Here is a 23439-nt window from a genome sequence, read left to right as displayed (position 1 = left end):
GCCTGTAAAAATAAAACAAAACTCTAATAGTCTACCTAAAAAAAAGAAAACATCTCAGACAGCTTTGAGAGCATTTGATGTCAGGAGTTTCAAATCTTTTTTAATAGAAGGACAGCTCTCTGTCAAGGCCCCTGACAGCCTTGCTTGTCTCTACCTAGCCATGTAGGCAAGGCTTGACTGCAGTCTGAGTCTTGGCGGAATGCCTGGGAGCAAGGTCTCTATCATTTTTTCTTTTCTTTTTTCTCCTTCCTTCCTTCCTTCCTTCCTTCCTTCCTTCCTTCCTTCCTTCCTCCCTCCCTCCCTCCCTCTTTCTTTTCTTCTCTATTTCTTTTTTTGGTGGGAGAGAGAGAATCTGAGAATCTTAAGTAGCCGGGCTCAATCTCACAATCTTGAGATCATGACCTGAGCTGAAATCAAGAGTTGGGTACCTAACCAACTGAGCCACCTAGGTGCCCCTAGGTCCCTATCTTGTGGAAGACACCCCCCCCAAAGGTGTTTCTCTTCCATTTCTCTATTTTTATTTTTATTTTTTTTTAAAGATTTCATTTATTTATTTATTTACGGTAGACAGAGAGAGAGAGAGAGGCAGAGACACAGGAGGAGGGAGAAGCAGGCTCCATGCCGGGAGCCCGACATGGGACTTGATCCCGGGACTCCAGGATCGCGCCCTGGGCCAAAGGCAGGCGCCAAACCGCTGAGCCACCCAGGGATCCCCCCATTTCTCTAGTTTTAGCGGGACTAATGATTTCCATCTTTTCCTCCCCTTCCTGCCCCATCCCTCGCCACCAGAGGCTACAGCTGCAGGCTTCTGTGTAAGTCTATGAAACTACTCAGCTGAAGTATAAAGTTGGTTTGTCAATGCAGAGTGACCCATCACTCATGACACCTATGGCTATTGATCTCTGGGAGTAGGGATGTTATCCTATGGGCCTAGGGATGCAGGGGACTGACATCCTGCTGGTCTTGCTTTTACTGTCTTATAAGTATGATAAGTGGTCTAAATCCAATTAGATTCTTTTTCTCCTTACAGGTTTTATCTACAGACACGTGGCACTGCCACCATGCTGTTTGCTTAGAGGTCGCTTCACTGCTTGAAAAGCCTCACACGTACATTGCCTCTAATGACATGACTTATCACCAAGTCCTTTAAACCACTCTTACATCATGACAGGCATATAAACCTAACAGTAGTCTAATTCTAGAATTAATATAAAAAGAATGCTTCATTACTCAAAACCCAAAGTGAGGTTTACAGTAAAATAACTAACAGCTGTCATTAAACACTATACTTAAATGCACATATGTACATACACCACATATATAAGAGTTATATGTATGATAACTCTTATATATGAGTTTTATATATATATATGAGTTATATATATCTCTTATATATGAGATAACTTGAAGACTATATGAGAAAAATACAAAAATGCTACATGAGAAGGAAATCAGAACACAAAATTTAACTGGTGGTATTATTTCACAATATAAACACATGCGTAAATGTGAAACAAATTAGAAGGGAACACTGAAAGAGAATATTTTTGAGTCACTGGGTCATGGGAGGAGTCTTCACATTTTTCTTGTAATGTCTGTGTGATCTAAATGGGAGAAATCACCTTTGACATGTAGTTACTCATTTTAGCAAAATTCTTGTGTAAATTGTATTAGTATTCTCAAAATAAAACACAAGCACTAAAATCACAGAGGCTACTGTTAACTTTTATTAATTTTTTAAAAACGATTTTATTTATTTATTTATGAGAGACACACAGAGAGAGGCAGAGACACAGGCAGAGGGAGAAGCAGGCTTCCTGCAGGGAGCTGGTGGTGGGACTCGATTCCAGGACCTCGGGGTCACGACCTGAGCCGAAGGCAGATGCTCAATCACTGAGCCACCCAGGTGTCCCTAATTTTTATTAACTCTAATTCAGGTTGGAGTTACTAAGCGCTTTCTGCATGCCAGGGACTGCGCTAATCTTCTTACATAGATGATCTCTCCTAAGAAGCACAACAGGTACTATTTTTATCACTTCACTACACAGTTAATTAGCTTGCTTTAGGGGTGACACCCTAGTCAGAGCTGAAGTTAGGATTTTTTTTAAATTTTTATTTATTTATGAGAGACACACACAGAGAGAGAGGCAGAGACACAGGCAGAGGGAGAAGCAGGCTCCATGCACCGGGAGCCGGACGCAGGACTCGATCCCAGGTCTCCAGGATCGCGCCCTGGGCCAAAGGCAGGCGCCAAACCGCTGCGCCACCCAGGGATCCCTGAAGTTAGGATTTCAAGCAGGCAAACTGGCTCCACAGCCTGTGGGATGTAGTAGTCATCATAGAGCGACTGTAAGCTGAGGGGATGCTCTACATCTAACTTGGCACTCTGGAACCTTAGGGGAATAAAAACTTAGGCACAGTTCCTTCCCATTCCTCTAGCATTTCAACTAGATATGTGTGTCCCCACTTCCCTGACAGCTTAGATGTTAGACGGAAGACTTTTAAAATTGATGTTTGCAGTTCATCATAAGGAACCAGTAAGGTTCATTTTACAAAACAAAAAGCCTGTTGTTACACTCAAATTATAACTTCATTCTTTTTAGTCTTTTTGCTTGTGATTTAAAAAAATTTTTATTTATTTTTACTATTATTTTTTTTATTGGAGTTCAATTTGCCAACATATAGCATAACACCCAGTGGATTTTTTTTTTTTTTTAAAGGTCACACTGGGGGCTCCAGGGTGGCTCAGCTGGTTAAGCATCTGCTTTTGGCTCAGCTGCTTTTGGCTCACGATCTCAGGGTCCTGGCATGAAGCCCCATTCAGCTTCGTGGCAGCAGCCGGGGAGTCTACTTCTCCCTCTGCCCTCACCCCCTACCCCCGCTCCTGCTCTCCCTATCTCTCAAATAAATAAATATATTTTTAAAAATCACATGGGTAACCTGCAACAATCTCGGAACCAAAAGGAACACGGGCCTTTTGTTTTGCTTACTTTACGGCCAGTTAGGTGCTACGTCGGTGCTAAAAACCCAGAATGTTAGGAAACAGATTAAGAAATGTAAAATCAAAGGCAGCCTGGGTGGCTCAGCGGTCTAGCACCTGCCTTCAGCTCAGGGCGTGATCCTGGGGACCCAGGATAGAGTCCCACGTAGGGCTCCCTGCATGGGGCCTGCTTCTCCCTCGTGTGTGTGTCTCATGAATAACTAAATAAAAATAATTTTAAAAAAAGAAATGGAAAATCAAAACGAGCCGAGAAGAGGTTGAGAAAGGACAAGTTTTGAGAAAGATAGGGAGAGGAAAAGTAAGTGGGGGTGGGGGTGGGGAGCTAAGTTAGGCTGGAAAGGGAAAGGAAGGGGTTGGCGAGGGAGGGAGGAGGCTCTTCAGGTCAGAAGCAACCTACTTTCTTCCAAGCGCCCTCCCGGCCCCGGGTGGATCGACACGCTCCGATGCCTGACCTTGCAAACGTCCTCCAGGCGGTCCGCAGTCGTCCAGGACCTCCCAGCGACCCCGTTCCTACCGTCAGTTTTCACTGGCCGGAGCAGCTACAGCAGATACTTGGGGGAGTTTTCGGAGCTGCTGTCGCACATTCCAAAGCCGCCTTCCCGTTCCTGTTTCGGGGGGTGGGGGAGGGGGTGGGGGGGGCAAGATCGCCTACACGGTTGCCTGTAAGCACGTTTTTCTCCCAGACCAGACCACCCCTCCTCCCCGCTGCATCTTGACTTCCCTGGTGCCGGGGAGTCGACCGAGGCCGGGGACGCTGGGGCACGGCCCGGGGCTTTGCGTTCCCCTCAGGCAAGCCAAATACCGAAAAGCGAGAAGAGGGCGAGCGAGCCAAGGCTACCGGGAGCTGAGAGGTACAGACTGGATTAGAAGCGAGAGGGCGGCAGATGTGACAAACAGCTGCGGGCGACGACCGACGAGCCCTCAGACCCAGCAGACCCAGCGACCGAGACTTAGAGCGACGCGTTACCACGACAACCGTGAAGTCTCGCGAGACTCGCAGTGAAGTCTCCCTGCGCCTGCGCGCTGCCGCGGTAGGGCGCAGCCCTGAGGCTCCCGGCCGGCGATCCCGGACTCTGGGTTATTGTGGCTCGGGCCTTGGGCGCTGTGGGCCGACTCTCCCCATCGTGAGTGACAAGGGGGACGATGAGATGCGAAGCGGTCTGAGCATGGGGGGGGGGGGGGGGGGGGGGCGGGGCCAGAGAGGCGGGGGCTCTGCGCACGCGCGGCGCACGTGCAGGCGGCTGGGTTGTGGTTGTGAGCGGGAGCGGGGCGCGCCCTCCGCGGTGGGGTCCGGCTCGGGACGCGGGGTGGCACGCGAGGTCCCCAGGTCTTCTCCGGGAGACCTGTCCGTCCGGCCAGGCCGCCCCAGCGCGACGGGGCTACGTTCCGCCTCCGGGCCTGGGTTTCCTCTCCTCTCCCTGCCTGGGGTTGAGCATCTTAGGGCACGGGAAACGGCGAGATAAAGCCCCCCCTCGCCCCCCGGCCCCTCAGTGCTCCAGGCCTACAGGTGCGGGCGGATCCCTGTAGGACTGCGGTGTGCGGGCTAAATAGTGAAGGATGCGGCGGGACAGGCGGGCGGCAGGCCCGGGGAGGAGCTCGGGGACCGGAACGCAGCCTGCGGGCCCTGGGGCTGCCACCCGACTCCCTCCGGAAGGCATTTCTTTCTTTTTTTCTTTTTTTAAATTTTGTTTATTTATTCATGACAGACACAGAGAGAAAGAAAGAGGCAGAGACACAGGCAGAGGGAGAAGCAGGCTCCATGCAGGGAGCCCGACGTGGGACTCCATCCCGGGACCCCAGGATCACGCGGTGCTAAACCGCTGAGCCACCCGGGGATCCCCCGGAAGGCATTTCTGAGTCCTTTACTTCCTATTGATAGCTCCAAGCCGGGTAGGTTCCACCAGTTAACTCTTCCAACTGCATGTAATTTTGTCCCGTCCCCTCTGCGGCCACTCGTCCCCTCTGCGGCCACTCTCGTGCAAGCCACCTTCGAGCCTACCCTGGGAACCTCTTTGCTCCTCCTTCCACTTCTGGCAAAGGAGTGGACCCTGGTAATCCGCAAGGATCGTTTTGCAGGGTCTTTCAAATCACGTTGCAGTTGCTTTCCATTATTATGCAGTTTGCAGGACCTTCACCCTCTGGTCCTCGCCTCCCTTTCCTGATACCTCAGCATCTCTAGCATCTCTGCCCCAGCGGCTTGAACTTCCTTCATTCCGTTAATGTTGTTCCCTGGGGTACTCTTTCTGCTTCATGCCCCCTTTGGCGGGCACCCTTCAGATGCAGGGTTGAAAGGTCGCTTTCTCCAGGACCTCTTTTCTCACCCCTTCAGCTAATTCATGCTTCTGCTGTTTCCTTAGTATCCTTAGAATTCCCAGACTTGAATGTGCACATCTTATACTATTACCTGCTCATTTATTGTTTTCATGGATTTTAAGCTCTGTTGAGGCCAGTAACTGTTTTTACGCTAACACTTTATGGTTTGGTACATTGTGGATAATCCAGAAATACTTGGTGAAGAAGAAAGGTAGTTGTGGGGCCGAAGGTGGGAACAGTATTCCAGGCAGAGGGAATAATATGTACAAAGATGGGGAGGGAGGCAGCCCTGGTGGCTCAGTGGTTTAGTGCCTGCCTTTAGCCCAGGGCGTGATCCTGGAGACCTGGGATCGAGCCCCACGTCGGGCTCCCTGCATGGGGCCTGCTTCTCCCTCTGCCTGTGTCTCTGCCTGTGTCTCTGCCTGTCTCTCATGAATAAATAAATAAAAATTAAAAAGATGGGGAGGGTAGAAATTGGTGGCCTCAATAAGCAGTAAGTGGGTGTAATGGTGGAAGAGGCTAGTGGGAGGTGAGAGCCAGTGCATGGGGGGTTTGTAGGTCACTTTAAAGGGTTTGCACTTGATCCCATAGGTGGTGAGTGCCTCCAAGACATAGCCCAAAAGGCACCTCAGCAAGGCCTTCATGTTTTTCTGCTCTAAAACCATCCTTTCTCATCAATCAGTATTTTGCTCTTGGATTATCTGGTGGAAGTTTCTGCTCTATCTGAACTACTTGGCTCTCGTCTCTCCCGCTAGATTCTGAGGACAGGAGTTCATGCCTCACTTGCTGTCTCTCCAGAGCACACAAGTATAAGTATTACTTAAGGATTTCAGCATCATGCTCCTTGGATGCTGAGGCACATGAGCTGACTTGCAGTTTGGCAAGAGCTCTGTTCAGTCGTATTTGTCTTGCTCGTCTTCCTGACCTTCAACCTGATGCCAGCCTCTACCAATCCTGACTGGATTAGCTGGGCTGCTTCCTGACTCCCTCTGTGCTTGGGGGGAACGTGGAGCAAATGAGGGGGCGGGGTGTCAGTGAGGATGGCTGTGCAGAGGGGCTGGTATGAAGGAAGCAGCTTGCACAGCAGGTACTGAGGCTCTGGCATCAAGGTCCTGAACAAGGTCCGACCCTCTCTGGAGGAGCTGAAGTTTGGATTTCTGTTACAAGAGGACTTAGGACGAGCCGTGGAGACCAGTGGCAGTCAGGAGGCCATTTTTCATTTCTCAGGAGGCCTGTCCAGTGTCAAGGGGCAGCCTGTCCTTTCCCAGCTATTCTAACCCTGTTCTGGATCAGAGTCATCTGGGCAGCTTTGACAAATACAGGTACCCTGGTCCTATTCCCAGGGATTCCAGTTCAGTACGTCCAGGATAAGGACCAACCACCTGTATGTTTTAAAAGGCAACAGGTTACTTTTGAGGTGCAGCCAGGATGGAAAGAGCATAAACTTTGTGTTTGGAAAATCAGTTGTGACTTTGGGCAAAGCATTTAACCCGAGGCTGTTCCTTCACCCACAGGTTGGCTAATTGTATAGGAATTTTGTGAGAATCACAATCATACATGGAAAAAATGCCTTCTAAATTCTTACACACTCCCCCCAAATTCTGACACATTCCCCAAAGACAGCTGCTCTTCACCATCACTAGCCAGCCTGGTGAGTGGAAGTTTAATTGGAGACCTTAATCCTTGATTGTGCATGTGGCATTTTGGGGAAGGTGGGCCCCAGTAGGATAAATGACCCGGAATGAGGGTCAGACCTCCTCCCTGCAGGGAGAAAAGCTGGTTATCTGAAAATAGGCACAGCCCTAGACTTCTAGGGGCCTGGCTTGTGTAACTTCCTTCTGTTTTGCCACAGAGGTCACTGTGGTTCTTAGCTGAGCACCAGGAAGAAGGGAAGAATAAAACTGAGGGAAGAGAAGTGCACTTGCCCTAGGAAGAACAGCCAGGATACGGTCCCTTGATCAGTGGTTTTTAACATTTTCCCAAGATGGATCCTTCTTAGTTTTAACGGACTAATATTAACTTTCATTACAAAGTTTCCCTACTTTTCATCAAGTTGCCAGCTGGAGAAGCAGTCAGCTTGGAGTAACTGTTAAGAAGAGGGAATCTGTGGGGCACCTGAGTGGCTCAGTGGTTGAACATCTGTCTGCTTTCAGCTCAGGTGGTGATCCTGGGGTCCTGGGATTGAGTCCTGCATTGGGCTCCTTGCAGGAAGCCTGCTTCTACTTCTGCCTCTGTCTCTGCTTCTCTCTTTGTGTCTCATGAATAAAATGACTAAAATATTTAAAAAAGGGGGGGGGGGATCTACACCTGTGTATGTATGAGATGCTTAAGGAAGAAGCTTAGGGCCCAGGGAGGGAGGGAGACTTGCAAAAAGGCATAGAATTAAAGTATCATTTGGATTTTTAATCATAATGTTATCACTGTTCGTTTCTTAAAAGCCACACCTGGTTAATTATGAATGGTAGAGGTTTCCGGGCCCTGGGCCCTTAGATCGTGAGCTCTGTGCAGGTGGACTTGTTCACTGCCGAACCCCAGTGACTAGAATACTGCATGCACACTGGAGGCGCTTGGGGAGTGTTTGTAGGGTGGAAGCCTAACTGGAGAATAACTTAGCAAATGGTAACAAATTTGTAAGATTAATACCACACAGTCATTAAAAACAGAATCATGAACAAGTAGAAACATGGAACATTTTTAATAAATGAAATAGAATTTCACGGTGACTGCAGTAATGCAAAACACTTATATATTGCCTGTATATGAATAAAGACCAAGTCGTGAAAAAATGGGGAAAATAAATTCCTTAATCTTAAGAGGTTCAGTGTGGTCACATAATTGGTTCTATATAATCAGGCTTGCTATTGTCTACCAAGAATCAGAGAAAGTACAAACAAGATATTCTGACATGCATTGTTAGTAACACAAATTTCACTTTGTCGTTTGCTTCTCTGTGAAAGATTTTCCAAATGGCTGCAGCTCCTCAAGCACCGGGGCGGGGTTCCATCCGGAAGACAAGACCTTTAACTGTAAAGACATCGTTAAACAACCCATATACCATCTGCTGGACTACTCTAGAGAGAGAAGACATGCACTTCATATTACAGACACTTCAAGACAGATTTAAATCTCTTGGGCTTCAGAAGATTGAGGATAAGAAGAGAAAGAAAAAGCAGTTTTTAAAAAAACAAAGCCCAGACAAATGTAGCACAGAAGTTGATATGAGCGAGGATCTGAAAGAGAAACAACCAGAAGATAATGAGCAAGGGTCAGGGTGGACTCCTGTGCTCGTCAGGAGGCAGCTTGCCATCGGTGTTAATGAAGTGACCAGAGCTCTGGAAAGGAATGGGCTGCTGCTGGTCCTCGTGTGTAAGTCAGCCAAGCCTGCCATCATCACCTCCCACCTGATTCAGTTGAGCTCCAGCAGATCAGTGCCTGCTTGTCAGGTTCCCCGTCTCAGTGAGACACTCGCACCTGTCATTGGCTTAAAATGTGTCCTGGCCTTGGGGTTCAGAAAGGATACCACAGCTTTTGTTGAGGAGGTAAAAGCCATAATTCCCCGAGTACCCAGTTTACATGTACCATGGCTGCATGGGCAGCCTAAAGAGGCCTGGGAAAATGTAGACACTGAATCTCCGGAAAGCCAGGACAAGGAGATTTTAGAAACTTCCTTTGAAGACCTCTCTAAACGTAAAAAGAAGCTTGTGGAAGGTCAGCAGGCTGTAGTGTTACAACCCCTGAAAATAAAGAAAGTGATTCCAAACCCCAATAAGATAAGGAAACCACCCAAAAGTAAAAAACCGACTTCAAAGTAATCTCCTATAAACTTGTAGTTTCCTACAGCTGTAAAAAGACACTCTGTAAAGAAGCCTTAAAACGAATAAAATGTGTTATTTTTATATATGTTCTTGGGATACTTTTTGTAATGTTCCTTCCTTAGGTGTAAGACTTTGTATAAATAGGCTGACACTTAAAAACACTAAGTGCAGAAAATATTCAAAAATATGAATATCAAAACAAAAGTTTATTGAAGCTAATGTCTGTGCTTGTATAAATTCACTTTTTAAAAGGCTGGTACAGTGCTTGTAAGCAAGAAATTCTGTGTCTTACAACACTTGACATCTATCAAACTTGGAAAATGTGCCACAGTAAACAGGTTCTAGTGAGTAATGCAGATGAAACTGGATTGCAGATTGATCAGTTTTAAAAGAAAGATACTAAACAAGCAATACATTTAGAATTTTTTTTACTGTTGATTTGATTTTCTTTGTTGGTAGGCATATGCATGAGCTTGGGAGAAAAGTGTTTATAGGAAAAACCCAGATACGTTATTGTGAATAGTTGAAATTCACCCCTTTGCATGGTTAACTCATCTCCTTGGAAATCCAGCATGGGTGAAAAGAATGCTGATAATTAGGTCAAATGAGGCAGGAAGAGAATGAAAAAACTGAGGAGCTTGAGGCCTCAGAGATGGGTTTGTGCAATGGCTGGGGTTCTTTATGTTAGGAAATGGAGCATAATCAATGCTCCATGTCTGTTAAAGCATCTGCTATTTACAGTATGTGTTCGGAGAAGTCCTTTAGTAATTTAGTGGGGGAGGTACTGGATTGCTAAAATATATTTTCAGCCTAAATTCTGGCTGACTCTTGGGAATAGGCCACCTCTGTTCATTTAAATGTTACTGAATGCCATCTTGGCTAAAAAAAAAAGGTCAGGGAGGGAAAGCCACCTTCTGAAATAGAGCATTTCCACTGTTGACAAGGCAGGACAGTGTTTTTTTTTGAATCTGTAAGACAGTGTATATTGCAGTGGAATTTAGTTCTAATAACTATTTTATAAACACAAGCAATTTTACCAGTCTTCAGTTTTGAAATGTTCATCAGTAATCTGCCTAAATTACAAAGAGGGAAATACGCTATTACTGTATTTAAAAGTGACTGTGGAAAGAATCTGAATTCTCTTACAACTAGAATTATGTAAACAAATGAAAAGTGCCCACAGTCTCATCACAAGGTGAGCCTGTGATAAAACTTCTGACTGGCAATTCGGCAATGATCTAAAAACCCACATCATCTAAGACTGCCGTAAAAATGAATGCGATAGAATTCTCAACTAGACCCCTGACTCCAGATTAAGTTAAAATCCCATTTATTTAATTCTTGGTGTTTTGGTGAATTGGTTCAGTTTTGCTTCCGAGGCCACTCTCCTCCTGTTAAGAAAGAAGGTAACACGGTGGAGTCTGAATGGTCTTATATGAGAAGTCCTCTCTGGGTCCTCAGAAAGGTCAACTGTCCTAATCACGCACTACGGTGGGGTCCCCGCATGCCCTCTAGTGGTGGTCACAGCTGTGGGTTTGTCTTTAGGATAAGGGTAAAGAGGGTGCAGAGTGGCTTTCAGCTCTTTAGTGTAAGTCAGGGTCAACAATTTGTTGTTTTTTTTTTCTGTAAAGGGCCAGACAGTAAATATTTGAGGCCTTTTGGGCCACACAGTTCTGTCAGAATAACTCCGCTCTACCTCTTCCAGTGTGAAGCAGCCACAGGCAATACGTAAGCAAGTGTGGCTGTGTTCCAATCAAACTATGGATACTGGGCAGCCCGGGGGGGCTCAGTGGTTTAGCGTCGCCTTCAGCCCAGGGCCTGATCCTGGAGACCCAGGATCGAGTCCCACGTCGGGCTCCCTGCATGGAGCCTGCTTCTCCCTCTGCCTGCATCTCTGCCTCTCTCTCTCTCTCATGAATAAAAAAAAACAACAACAACAACAACAACAACAACAACAAAAAAAACCAACCAACCAAACAAAACTACAGATACTGAGGGATGCCTGGGTGGCTCAGTGGTTGAGCATCTGCCTTCGGCTCAGGGTGTGATCCCTGGATCTGGGGATTGAGTCCTGCATCGGGTTCCCCACAGGGAGCCTGCTTCTCCTTCTGCCTGTGTCTCTGCCTCTGTGTGTCTCTGACGAAGAAATAAATAAAATCTTAAAAAAACAAAACAAGTTTATGCATACTGAAATCTGAATGTCCTATAATTTTCACATGTCACAAAATGTCATTACTTTTATTCCCCGCCCCCCCCCACACCCAACAACCATTCAAAAATGTAAAAACTAAGCTTGTGGGCTGTACAAAAACAGGTGACAGGCTGGACTGAGCTCATGGGCCATAATTTGCTAGCTGCTGCCTGATAGGAGACCTGACTGGTTTCATTTGACCACTTAGAACGTAAAGGAAAGGCCATCATGTTGTCTGAAATTAAGTTTTTCTGGACTGAAGAGCCTAGGCACTGGTATTATAAAGGCAGGGAGAAGTGTCTACTCTGGGTTTTGAGTCAAAGCCAGTTTCATGTGGCCTCATTCAGCATGTTCTCCCCATTCCTTTGACTACTGGCAATATATACATATATATGTACACTGGGAAACCTGGGTTTTCAAGTTCTAGATAAAAACACCATCAGTAACAAAATTAGGAATACTTATTTACAAATAAGACATTTTCCATTAGCATGACAGCTTTCATGATAACTTAAAGTCAGCATAAAGGAATATGTGCAATTTTGCATAAGTAATAAAAACATTCAAACTATCAATGTCCTGATAGCACTAATAATTCCACTGAGCATTTCTTTTGACCTTAGAGCTTTTATTGTCTTTGCCTCACATCTCTTGCTGCCTCTGAGAAGACACGAATGTGTGTGGCAGCTGCAAAATTGAGTCGGTCACGGGTGTGGACTCTCTGTACATATCTGCACACAAAATTTGAGTTTTGAACCAATCTACGGACCTGCTGAAGATCAAAGTACAAATCTGTGTGTTTATTTATTTGGCAATTCTGCTTCTGGAGAAAGAAATGTACTTACCAGTCAGCAGTACATTTTTCTCTCCCCCTAAACTTAAACATCCACCTACTTGTCACTGAGCTACAGAAGTGCTGATTCCGTAAATGCTCCCAGTGACAGTGCGTAAGGTGACGGAAGCACCAATTTTCCAAATGGATCCTTCATTCTGTTACATGGACGAACAGACCAACACTTAATACATAGAAATGCAGCAGTTTATCTCCACGCAAAAGCAAAGACTTTCTTACACAACTCTGTGACTTCCGTCCAGTCCGTAGAAAAACAGTCCCTTTTCTATAGAGTGGAAAAATACCTTCTCTTCAGTGAGAGACAGCCAAAAGTCTGGAAATTAGAGGAATGTGTTCTCTCTACCTTTTCATCCCTTCTACAAATGGGTAAACAGTGAAAAAAAAAGACTGTTAACATTCTAGCTAGAAATATGTACTATTGGTCACGTATGGGTGGTTTTTTTTTTTTCATCTTTTCTGATTGTTACCGACTACGCCGATTTCATTAAGTTGTGCTTTTATTCTTCTTTGGAATGGCAGTTCCAGGAATAATTAAATAGAGTATTAACAAGTGATGATGTCCGAGTTCTAGAAATAGAAATAATCCATCTATTGTAACACTAGTCCAACCTAAAGGGAGGGGAGAAACAGAATGGTAAGAACAGGTAAGCAAGAAAAAATAAGTTGTACCACAATGGCTCAGTATTTTTTAAAAGCTACTTAAAAACACCTTAATAGTCCTAAGGGCAGCAAGCATGGGATTTCCTAGGTCTGTTTATTACATTTATAAAGGGTGTGTATCCACGGCACTTACCTTTTCAGAATCTGTTCCTGGACACCTCCAGTTGTACAGGTAATACTGCAAGTTGCCATCTCCTATACCAAACTTGAGTTTTTCCAAGAAGGTTTTATTTTCCATTAAATCTAGTGCATTGAAAACATCAAATCCTTTCTGCCAGTGGAAAAAGAATTTCAAATTTTAAATGTCAAAGGACTGGAGTGTTTTCTACATTATATATTTCAGTATAACAATTCCTCTACTAATAGCTTGACTACACATTAATAAGGTTTAATGTCTACAGTCTATGTACAGGCTAAGAACTCAGTTTAAAACTGTCTTATAGGGGCATGTGGGGCTCAGTTGGTTAAGCATCTGCCTTCAGCTCAGGTCACGATTCCAGGGTCCTGAGATCAAGCCCCACACTGGGCTCCTTGCTTAGAGGGGAGTCTGCTTCTCCCTCTGTCTCTGCCACTCCCATTCTTGTGCTCTTTCTCTCTGTGTCAAATAAATAAGTAAAATCTTTAAAAAAAACAAAACTGTCTTATAAAAACAGTGAGTCTGACAGAGTCAGGAAGATCACCCAAAAATTTCAAATCAAAATCTGTACTATGTTGGCTAACACTAATACAAAGTAATCTATTAGGATCTCAGAGAATATTTTATCCCTGTTTTAGAAGGAACATTTGGCCAGAAGTCTCCATCTCCAGAACTGTTCGTTATTGGCTTTTCAAAGTTCTGACTGAGCCACAGCTTTAAAGACTTTAAATGTGTACTTGTCTTGGGCTGATGCTGGGAAATAAATTAAGGAAATTTTAATAGTAAAAATTGAATTTCTTGAAAATGTCAGGTAAAAATATTATATAAAATGGGGTAATAGATTTCTATTTCTCAGGCGTTTTACCTTAAATAATTTATTACTGGCCTTTTTTGGAGGAAGTAGTTGAAAAAGAGCAATAGGATCAAAGAATCAGAGGATAATGTTGATTTGGAGATCCAAGAATACTATGTTAAAAAATTTTTTTTTCAGTTTTCAAAGAAGATACTTTTGATGTGTTCACAATTTCTCATGAATAATATTTCCTCATGTTCAATAATTACATTGAAATAACAGCTACAACTTCTTAAAGTTTATTTGTAGCAAGAATTTAACAACTACTACACCAAGAGAAAGATATTGCAAATATAGTATGACCCATTTTTTAATTTAATTCCTTTTATTTTAAATATCTTTGTTTTTAATACTAAACTCTTTAATTTTAAAAATAAAATTCAGAGACTATTTATATTTAGTTGAGTTCAAAAAGGGTTATTGTTGCTGATTATTCACTGCCACCCAAACACGTATGTTCCTTATATCAAAGTACCATGTATTTTCCCTATATTCCTTGTATCACAGGTTTCATGCATTCTTCTATTAGAGCTAAAAGTTTCTACTTTGCACAAAATGTCTTTTTGGTTAAGTTGGAATAGAATCAATGATGTCAACAGTCTCTGAAGTTTTAAAAGAAACTCTTATAATTCTTCCTTTGACTGATGGTCAACAATAAAACCTATCTCAAATGAATTGCACCTATGCGGGAGAAGATACAGTAAGAGGTTTTACATACTTTGGCACACATATGTGGAGAAACACACAGGACATAAAGGATGAGTCGCTTACCAACTTGGCTATGATGAGTGCATCACTCATGAGGTCCAGCAGGGGAGTCTCCGTGTGAATGTTGTAGAAGGAGTAGGCGGCTTTGAGGCTCTTGTGAGCAGGGTGGTGAATGACCGTGGAGGGGAGCGTGTAGAAGCTCAGGAAGTCAGTTAGTTTACCACTGGAGTTCTAAAGGACAAAGGTCAGGTCAGGTCAATACCTTCCCAAACAAACTGCATCCATGCATTTCAGCTCGCTTCTTAATTTTTGACTTGTACCGTAACTTTCTGTTAGAACAAAAAGCAAGAGCTCCTACCTCTCTCTTGGCAGTCTGGAGTGGGGGCCCTTGGGATACATTGGGTAGAGCCTGAGAAGAGCATGGAGTTGTATTTTTCTTAGCCTAGCGCTAGCTGGCAGTTTGCATAATGTTCTTAAGAAGCAGAATGTTCTGAAAGGAAAGTTCTCCCTTAGCCTGACTAATGAGTCTCTCTAGACCTATAGAACAGGGATGAAAGTGGAGTCACTGTTTTTGCAGAAACAAGAGCTCCAGGGATTAGAATGCTGCCATCTCCAACTAAAAGATACTATATCACAATAATATCTTAGCACAAAGCCAGAATTCTATCAGCATAAAGTGAAGTTGGATAAAATCTGGAAGCCGTTTCAAGAAACTTGTGAAAGGCATCAGTACTGCCAACATGCACCTGTGAGTCTGAAGCTACCAAAAATCAAAAGAGATGCAAACGAGGTCTTGGTTTCATCATTGCTGGGACACCTTTCAATACAAGAAGTGAGTCAGTATTGTTTGGGTTGCTTCAATTAGCTGTGGTGGCCTATGCAGTCGGCCTACAACTCAAACTATGATCTGCCTGAATTATACAGCTGAAGAGACTATACCCCAAGTATGCTCTTGCTAATATTTCTTTCAGCAGAAGAGAAAATTTTATATGGATGCATTATCCAGTTTTTGAATGCTCCTGATTTACAAAACCTTTTTTTCCCCCCCAGACACTGAGGAATTCACATTTCACTAAAGTGATTTTCTACTGCTCTGTATTAGCAGCTTTAGTATTTGAGATGAATTAAAGACCTTAACATTCAGTATCAATAAGGATGTTCAACTCAAAAAAATTGAAACTGAAAAATAAAACTCACTGGATGGACTCAGGAGTGGAGGACAGATGACAGAAATCATTGCACTTGAAGAATTCAGTAGAATTTACCCAGTCTGAACAAAAGAGAGAAAAGAAACTGGAAAAAAAAATGAATTAAGTCTCAGGGATCTGTGAGACAGTAACAAAAGATGCAGACACTCCTATCACTGGAGTCCCAGAAGATAAAGAGAAATGTGGGGACTGTGAAAGCAGACGAAATAATGAGTGAAAGACAGATCTGGCAAAACATACACAAGAGAATCAAGAAGCTGAGCGAACCTTAACAGGAAAAACCCAAAGATGTCTACTCCAAGATGCATCCTAATTAAAGTTCTGAAAACTAAAGATGAAAGCCTTCAAAGTAGTCACAGAGAAATAAGGTGTTACCAATAGTAGAATACCAATTCAAATGACAGCGTATTTCTCACCTGAAACCACAGAGGCCAGAAGGAAGTGGCACATTTTTTTTTCTTTTAAAGTAGGCTGCATGCCCAGTGTGGAACCCAATGTGGGGCCTGAACTAAGGATCCAGAGATCAAGACCTCAGCTGAGATCAAGAGTTGGATGGTTAAACTGTCTGACCACTCAGGTGCCCCAGTGGCACATTTTTTAAAATTAATAATTTATTTGAGAGAGAGAGAGAGAGAGAGAGAGCGAGCACAAGCAGACACTCATAAGTCGGGGGAGGAACAGAGGGAGAGAATCTCAAGCAGACTCTGTGCTGAGTGCAAAGCCCCACATGGGGCTCCGTCTCATGACCTGAGAACATGACCTGAACTGAACCTTAACCAACTGTGCCCCCCAGGTGCTGCAGAGAGGCACAATATTTTAAGTGCTGAAGGAAGAGAACAATCAGCCATGAATTCTGCATCTGGTGAAAACGGTCCTTCAGGAATGAAGGAGAAATGAGAAATAAGGACATTCTCAAACAAATGGGAACTAAAAGAATCTGTGGCTAGCAAACATACCTTTAAGACTGGCCAAAGGACATTCTCCAAATAGAAATGCAATAATAATACAACGAATCTTAGAGTGTCAGGAAGAAGGAACAATAGAGCAGGAATCTTGATACATGCTCTAAACTATCCTCATAAGTTTTACAAATCTATTTAATGACTGAAACACAAGGTCTAACAGCATCTGATACTCAAGACAATTTTTAAAAGTCAAGAAGATAAAGGGATCTGATGGAAGTAAGGTCACCTGAAGTGGTAAAATGTTGATACTAGTTGGCTGTGATAAGTCACATATTCCTATATATAGGAATACTCGGTGCAACCATCATGCAAACTATACAAATACACTCAAATGCACCATAAATACATCAAGACAGAGAATCCTAAAGAAATAGTCAAGTAGCCCCCAGGAAGGCAAGGAAAAAGAAACAAGAGGACTAAGAACCAGAGGAAACAAAGAGAAAACCAATAATAAAATGGCAGATTTAAGCTCTAGCCTATCAGTAATTATCAAATTAATGGCCTAAATATACACCAATCAAAAGAAAGACTGGTGGAGTGGATAAAGAAACATGGTTCATCTGCAAGCTGTTTATAAGAAACTTTTGGGTTCAATGATGTAGATAAGCTGAAAGTAAAAGGGCTGTAAAAGTAAAATTAATGCAAACATTAATTTTAAAGTAGTAGGAGTGACAGGGCTCCTGGGTGGCACAGCTGGTCAAGCATCTCTGACTCTTGGTTTAGGCTCAGGTAGTGATATTGAGCCCCACATGGGGCTCAAGGCAGAGTCTGCCTAAGTTTCTCTCTCTTTCTCCCCTACTACATGCACACATGTACTCTTTCTCTCTCTCTCTAAAATAAATAAATAAATCTTTAAAATAGTAGGAGTGACTATATTTATATCCAATAAAGTAGACTTCATAGCAAAGAAATTACTAGAGACAAAGTGGAGTATTACATGCTGGTACAAAGATGGATCCCCTGAGAAGATACAAAGGTCCTAAATGTATAAGTACCAAACAAGACCCTCAAAGTACATCAAAAAAACCTTAGAGAGGTGGAAGGAGAAATAGACAAGTCCAAAGTCATAGTTGGGGACTCTCATCAACTGACAGAGCTGCTAGAAAGAAAATTATCAAGGAGGCAGAAAATCTGAGTACAATAAGACGTAAATGACATATATAGAATGCTCCACCTGAAAAGAGATTATACATTTCACACACCTTCTCCAAAACAGACCATATGGGCTTAAAATAAATCTCAAGAAGCTTAATAGAGCTGAAATCATACAGTGTCTTCTCCAACCATCATGGAATGAAACTAGAAGTCAACAGGAAATCTCTGGGCAGGTCAAAGTTGACAACAGAATTCTAAGGAATCCAAGGCTCAAAGGAGAAGTTTCAAAAGAAATTTAAAAACAAAACAAAACAGGAGCGCCTGGGTGGCTCAGTTAGTTAAACATCCACCTTTGGGTCAGGTCATGATCTCAGGGTCCTGGAATCGAGTCCTACATTAGGCTCTTTGCTCTGCGGGGAGTCTTTCTCCTTCTCCCTCTGCCCCTCTCCTCTGCTCATGTGCACTCTCTCAAATAAATAAAATCTTTAAAAATAAACACATGCATATATACATACATACATAGAACCAAATGAAAATACGACATACCAAAATCTGTAGGATGAAGCTAGAGCAGTGCAGGGAAGGACCTTTACAGAACTATATGCTTATACCGTAACAGGAAAGTGGGGAGTCTGCTTCTCCCTCTGCTCCTCCCCCTGGCTTATGCTCATTCTCTCTCTCCCAAAAATAAATAAATAAAATCTTAAAAAAAAAAAAAAAAGGACTTAGAACTACAGTAACCAAGACAGAGTGGTATTGGTGGAGGAACAGACACCAGAGATCCAGTGGAACAGAAGAGAGAACCCAGAAATAGCGCACAATATAAATATCAGTATTCAACATATGGAAGAACCAATAGAAATCAAGAAGATTACAGTTAAAAAGAAAAAGAGGCAAATATATGATTGGCATAAAATGGCTAACAGATTTATGAGATGATGTTCAAATTCATTACTAATAAGAACATACAAATGAAAAACAATATTATCATTTGATACCCATTAGAGTGGCCTAAATTTAAAGTCTGATGATAACCAAATGTTAGTGAGGACACACTCTGCTAAGAGATACTTTGGTGAGCTCTATGGCCAGCTCTAAGTAACATCAGCGATGCGTCTGATCCTCAGCCTCAGCAGTTCACCCTGAGTATAGACACTAGGGCAGCAGTTCTCAAAATGTGGTCTGTGAACCCCGGGGGGTATCTGAGACCCCTCCAGAAGTCTGAGAAATCAAAATGATTTTCATACCAGCACTACCAAGTTATTTGCCTTGTTCACCACGTGGACATCTGCATGAAGATGGCAGAAGCAATGGTGGTACACCTGGTGGTCTTTTTATTCTTTACCACCACACCCTCATGGATTAAAAAAAAAAAGTTCCACTTAAGCATGTCCTTGATTAAGAATTACTTTTTTCTATTAAGAATTATTAACTGTACTAACTCGACACTCCAGAGCTCATCCTTTTCACATCTTGTGTGATGCCACGGAAGGACACACGCACAGAGCACTTCTTTGCGTACTGAATCATAAAGGTTGTCTCAGAGAAGCCCATCGGTGATGGAGCTGGGAGCTGAACTAGCCACTTTTTTCACAGAACACCACTTCAAAGTAGGACTAGCATACTACGGTCATTCAGACTTGGGTATCTGGCACATCTTGAAAATCAGTGATGTGAGTCTATCACTTCAAGGAAAATATTGGCGGGATTTGTTGCCACTGATAAAATTTGAGCTTTCAGGGTGCAATTTAAAGTATCCTCCACCATGAACTATATTATATACTTTTTTGAGGACAATGGTTGGAATATCAATGAATGAGACTTTTTGATCTTATATATGAACTGTTAATATCTGGAAGATCTTTCTAGCTCAATGAGCCATTATTTTCCAAATGACCGATATATGTTACAGACTCATTCACTGGTAAAGGAATGATGAAAGGACCAGACAGACAATGGATTTTAATCTAACAGGGTACGGAAAATTAATTAAATATGCTTTCAGATTGGGAATACTCAAAATGATCTGAATAGCTACTGATATACTTGTTCTTTTCCGTATCTTCAAGACTTCATGTGAAGGATTTTTTTTTTTTCACATGCTTCAACCAAAATAATATATCACAACAGACAGAATGCAGAGGTAGATATGTGAGCCCAGCTGTCTTCTAGTAAATCAGACATTAAAGAGATTTGCAAAAATGTAAAACATGCCATACTTAATTTTGTTGCTTTGGAAAAGTTATTTTTCATAAAAAATGTTATTTAGGTAATCTGTTTATTATTGTTATATTGTTATTAAAGGAAATAATACATATATTTTCAATTATTTATTCTTTTTTAAAACTAAAATACAATTGACATATAACATTATATTACTTTCACATGTATAAGTTAATGATTCAATATTTGTATATATTGCAAAATGATCATAATAAGCTTAGTTAAAATCCATTACTGCATGTAGTAACAATTTTTTTCTTGTGTTAAGAACTTTTAAGGTCTGCACTCTTAGCAACTTTCAAATATGCGACAGTCTTAACTATAGTCACCATCTGTACATTGCATCCCCATGACTTTTTTATAACTTGAAACTTATACCTTGTGATTCTCCCTCTTCAATCATTTCTCCCACCCCTACAGCAAAACTGTCAATCTGTTTTCTGCATCTGTTATTTTTGGTTTCTTCTGATTCTACATATAAGTGAGATCATACAGTATTTGGCTTTCCCTACCTGATTTATAAAATAGTAATATTAAAAATTTTTGTTTCAGTTTTCAATGTAATAAGTATCTGTAAATATAATCCAAATAATAAAAGCTCTTTGGGGTCCTTAATAATTCTTAAGAAGGTGAAGGAGTCCTGAGATGAAAAACTGCTGCCCTGGAGAAACTTACCACAAGTGCATAAAGATTTGTGCTTTAAGATGTGCACTCTAGCGCTGTTCTAGTAATAAGAGCTTGAAAACAAAGACTGCCCAGGAACATCCTTGGAATTCACTGTGTCTGTTCTACCATTTCTGCCCTAACTTGGCTGTCATCCTATATCCAGACTGATGCCTGACAATGTTGAAAAGACACTTACAGCTTAGTGCTCACAATGAATGGTGAATGGACTCCTATCGGAACTCCCAAACGGCCTCCTCACTCTCTCTCTCCCCAGGTACTTACCAGGTTTAATCTCAACTTTTGAACCCAATCCCACTTCAGTCTAAAGAGCTTCTATGTGTAATACCATTTGAACAACAAATGTCAAGCTTTTTTTTTTTTAAAGGCTTAAGAAGCACTATGCTAAATTCATCCAATCAATAATCAGAAAATCTAGACTGTTATTTCTCCTTCCTTCCCCTGAACTAGGGTTGAGTGGCTGAGTTGTGCCATCTCAACTGAAAGCCATTCTGTTCAAACCAGCTTCACAAAATACCCAAGGATATTAAGCTCTGGAAAGCATCTGCCTCAGATAAGGCCATCCCAATCCAGCCTTCTCAAAACCGAACCAAGCAATTAATCACCTCGGTACCAACACAAAAGTATCCTGATTTCCCACGAATAACTAGCAAAAACTGTTCTTCTCTGGGGATGGGAACCATAAGAAGAAATTCTGGTTCTATCGGGGCGAGCAGAGAGATCTGGTTTGGAAGTAGCATCCCAGAGACAGAAGAAAAGGCTGGTCCCTCTCTGATTCTTCCAGAAAACAGACTCAACCTCAGGGCAGTCTTGTACTTCTGTGGGGTGTCTTAGCACCTCCTCTTTACCTCCACGACAAACGTGTCAATAATGTGCTCCTGGGGGAGGAACCAGTGAGCTACTTCCTCTTCATCCATCACCGGGGCGAGGTGAAACCGCTTCAGGTAAGTGTTGGTCAGGTCTCGAACTGCTCTGACGTCCCTGGGTTCCATGGGTCTCAGGCCCGACGTCTTGGTAGCCTTGTTGTGGTGAAAACAAAATAAAGTGGGAAGGTGACCTTTGTCATAAGAGGGAAAGGCAGGCCAGCGGTGTGGCCGTCCCCTGGGGGGGGGTAGGGGGCTTGTGAGCCCTGCCAAATCCTGGCTTCCCCTCCTCTTCTCCAACCTCCCAGGTCAGGATCTGCAATGTCACAAGAGTCCCTAGGGAGCTGTTGACACATTAAGATGAAAAGCACTGAGGCAGAGTATATTAGACAACGTGTGGAACCTTCTATCTGTGTGCTGGGTCAGTGGTCAGCACTGCCCACAGCGCTGCTGCTCCGACCGAGTCAGGGCACACACCGATCTATGTACCGAAGCCAAGAATGTTCACAGCCTCCACTGCAGGGCCAAACAATCTTAGCGTGTGTTCTGGAATGATGTGCATTACAAGTGCCCTGACATGTTGAAGATGCAGGTGAAAACGGCTGAGCAGCTTATTTTATTCAATGGCTCATGAAGAGTCTGTGGCTAGGGACGCCTGGGTGGCTCAGTGGTTGAGCATCTGCTTTCAGCTCAGGTTGTGATCCTGGGATCCAGGATCGGGTCCCACACTGGGCTCCTCGCAGGGAGCCTACTTCTCCCTCTGCTTATGTCTCTGCCTCTTTCTCTCTGTGTCCCTCATGAATAAATAAATAAAATCCTTAAGGAAAAAAAAAGAGGCTATAGCTATGTTGGTCTTGTGAGCAACAAAAATGACATAAAAGTAAATCATGTTGTTCTGAGTGGGGAGGACAAGCATTGTAACAGCCAAGTATTTTCTAAAGGGTAATGGCTAGCTTGCCGAGTACTGGCCCCTGGCTTCTCATGCTATCTTTTGATTTAAAAAGGTGATTCAAACAGACATTCAAATCCGTCATTTCAGAGCATAACAATTTCTATGGTATTCTACGAGGACCAGAATAACCTAAAGGTCAGGACAGGTCCCCATGAGGATTTGTTCAACTGTGTCCTCAAAAGAGTTCCAGATATCACTCAGCTACACAAGAACTGCCCAAAAACCAGGACACTTGAGCCAAGAAGTGAGAAAACCCACCAGAAGTGCTTGTTTGTACAAAATATTAAAAACTTAGCAATACAGTTCCATTTTTCTAGTTAGCTTGATTTTTTCCATAGAAATAGTGGATACATTTTAAGTGTTAAGTAACTTGTATATAAATACTTCTCCTTTACCTTTTATAAGTTATTTTTAAATACTTTAAAATTAAATACTGCCTCTAAACATAGATCATTACAGTTCCTGCATGCCCCTAGACTAGTAGCATTCCAAGGTGGAAAACAGGTCTCATCCTGAGTGCTGGCTCTGGTCCATCTTAGTGGCTGTGCTGAGGTCCCTAGGGATCCGTGACCAAGAATGCTGATCATTGAGTGGTGGGGGTATTAAGGGAGAGATTTGTTCTCCCTTATTTACAGACCCAAATGTCCTTACTATGTGCCTTTCTGTTATGACTTATGTAAGCTATAAAGATGTGGTAATGCAGCTAAAATACAGTTTAGTAGACCACATTGAGAGAAGGTAAGCCCTTAACACACATTTATTTATTTATTAAAGATTTTACTTATTTATTCATGAGAGACAAAAAGAGAGAGAAGCACAGACATAGGCAGAGGGAGAAGCAGGCTCCTTGCAGGGAGCCCGATGTGGAACTCGACCCCAGGACCCCAGGATCATGACCTGAACTGAAGGCAGATGCTCA

At 42.9% G+C, this 23439-nt stretch overlaps 2 protein-coding genes across 9 annotated transcripts in view; one reads left to right on the top strand and one right to left on the bottom strand.

Moving 5' to 3' along the window:
* Positions 1–7990: 7990 nt before the first annotated feature.
* The window catches only part of NMT2 (N-myristoyltransferase 2), a 71460-nt gene continuing 56011 nt past the window's right edge, over positions 7991–23439 (bottom strand). For 6 of the 8 annotated variants that reach the window (XM_026016120.2, XM_026016134.2, XM_026016126.2 and 3 more), the window contains 4 exons: positions 21554–21724; positions 14594–14761; positions 12967–13104; positions 7991–12782 (listed from right to left, as the gene is read on the bottom strand). In XM_026016120.2, the coding sequence (XP_025871905.2) occupies positions 12762–12782; positions 12967–13104; positions 14594–14761; positions 21554–21724 (498 nt within the window). In that variant the 3' untranslated portion in view covers positions 7991–12761. The remainder of the gene's footprint in view (positions 12783–12966; positions 13105–14593; positions 14762–21553; positions 21725–23439) is intronic. The other 2 variants (XM_072749448.1, XM_072749447.1) reach the window with 1 other exon arrangement.
* On the top strand, positions 8281–9210 carry RPP38 (ribonuclease P/MRP subunit p38). The gene has a single exon (XM_026016148.2). It carries the CDS (start codon positions 8281–8283, stop codon positions 9124–9126), a length of 846 nt encoding a protein of 281 aa, XP_025871933.1. The 3' UTR covers positions 9127–9210.

The sequence above is a fragment of the Vulpes vulpes genome, chromosome 2 (genome assembly GCF_048418805.1).
Source record: "Vulpes vulpes isolate BD-2025 chromosome 2, VulVul3, whole genome shotgun sequence".
Classification (NCBI taxonomy): Eukaryota; Metazoa; Chordata; class Mammalia; order Carnivora; family Canidae; genus Vulpes; species Vulpes vulpes.
The sequence above is the reverse complement of the archived record's forward strand: the minus strand, read 5'-3'. Positions and strand labels throughout refer to the sequence as shown.

Bases quoted from the DNA above. Each gene is read 5' to 3' on its own strand.
- RPP38 (XM_026016148.2), top strand. From the start codon at position 8,281: ATGGCTGCAGCTCCTCAAGCACCGGGGCGGGGTTCCATCCGGAAGACA.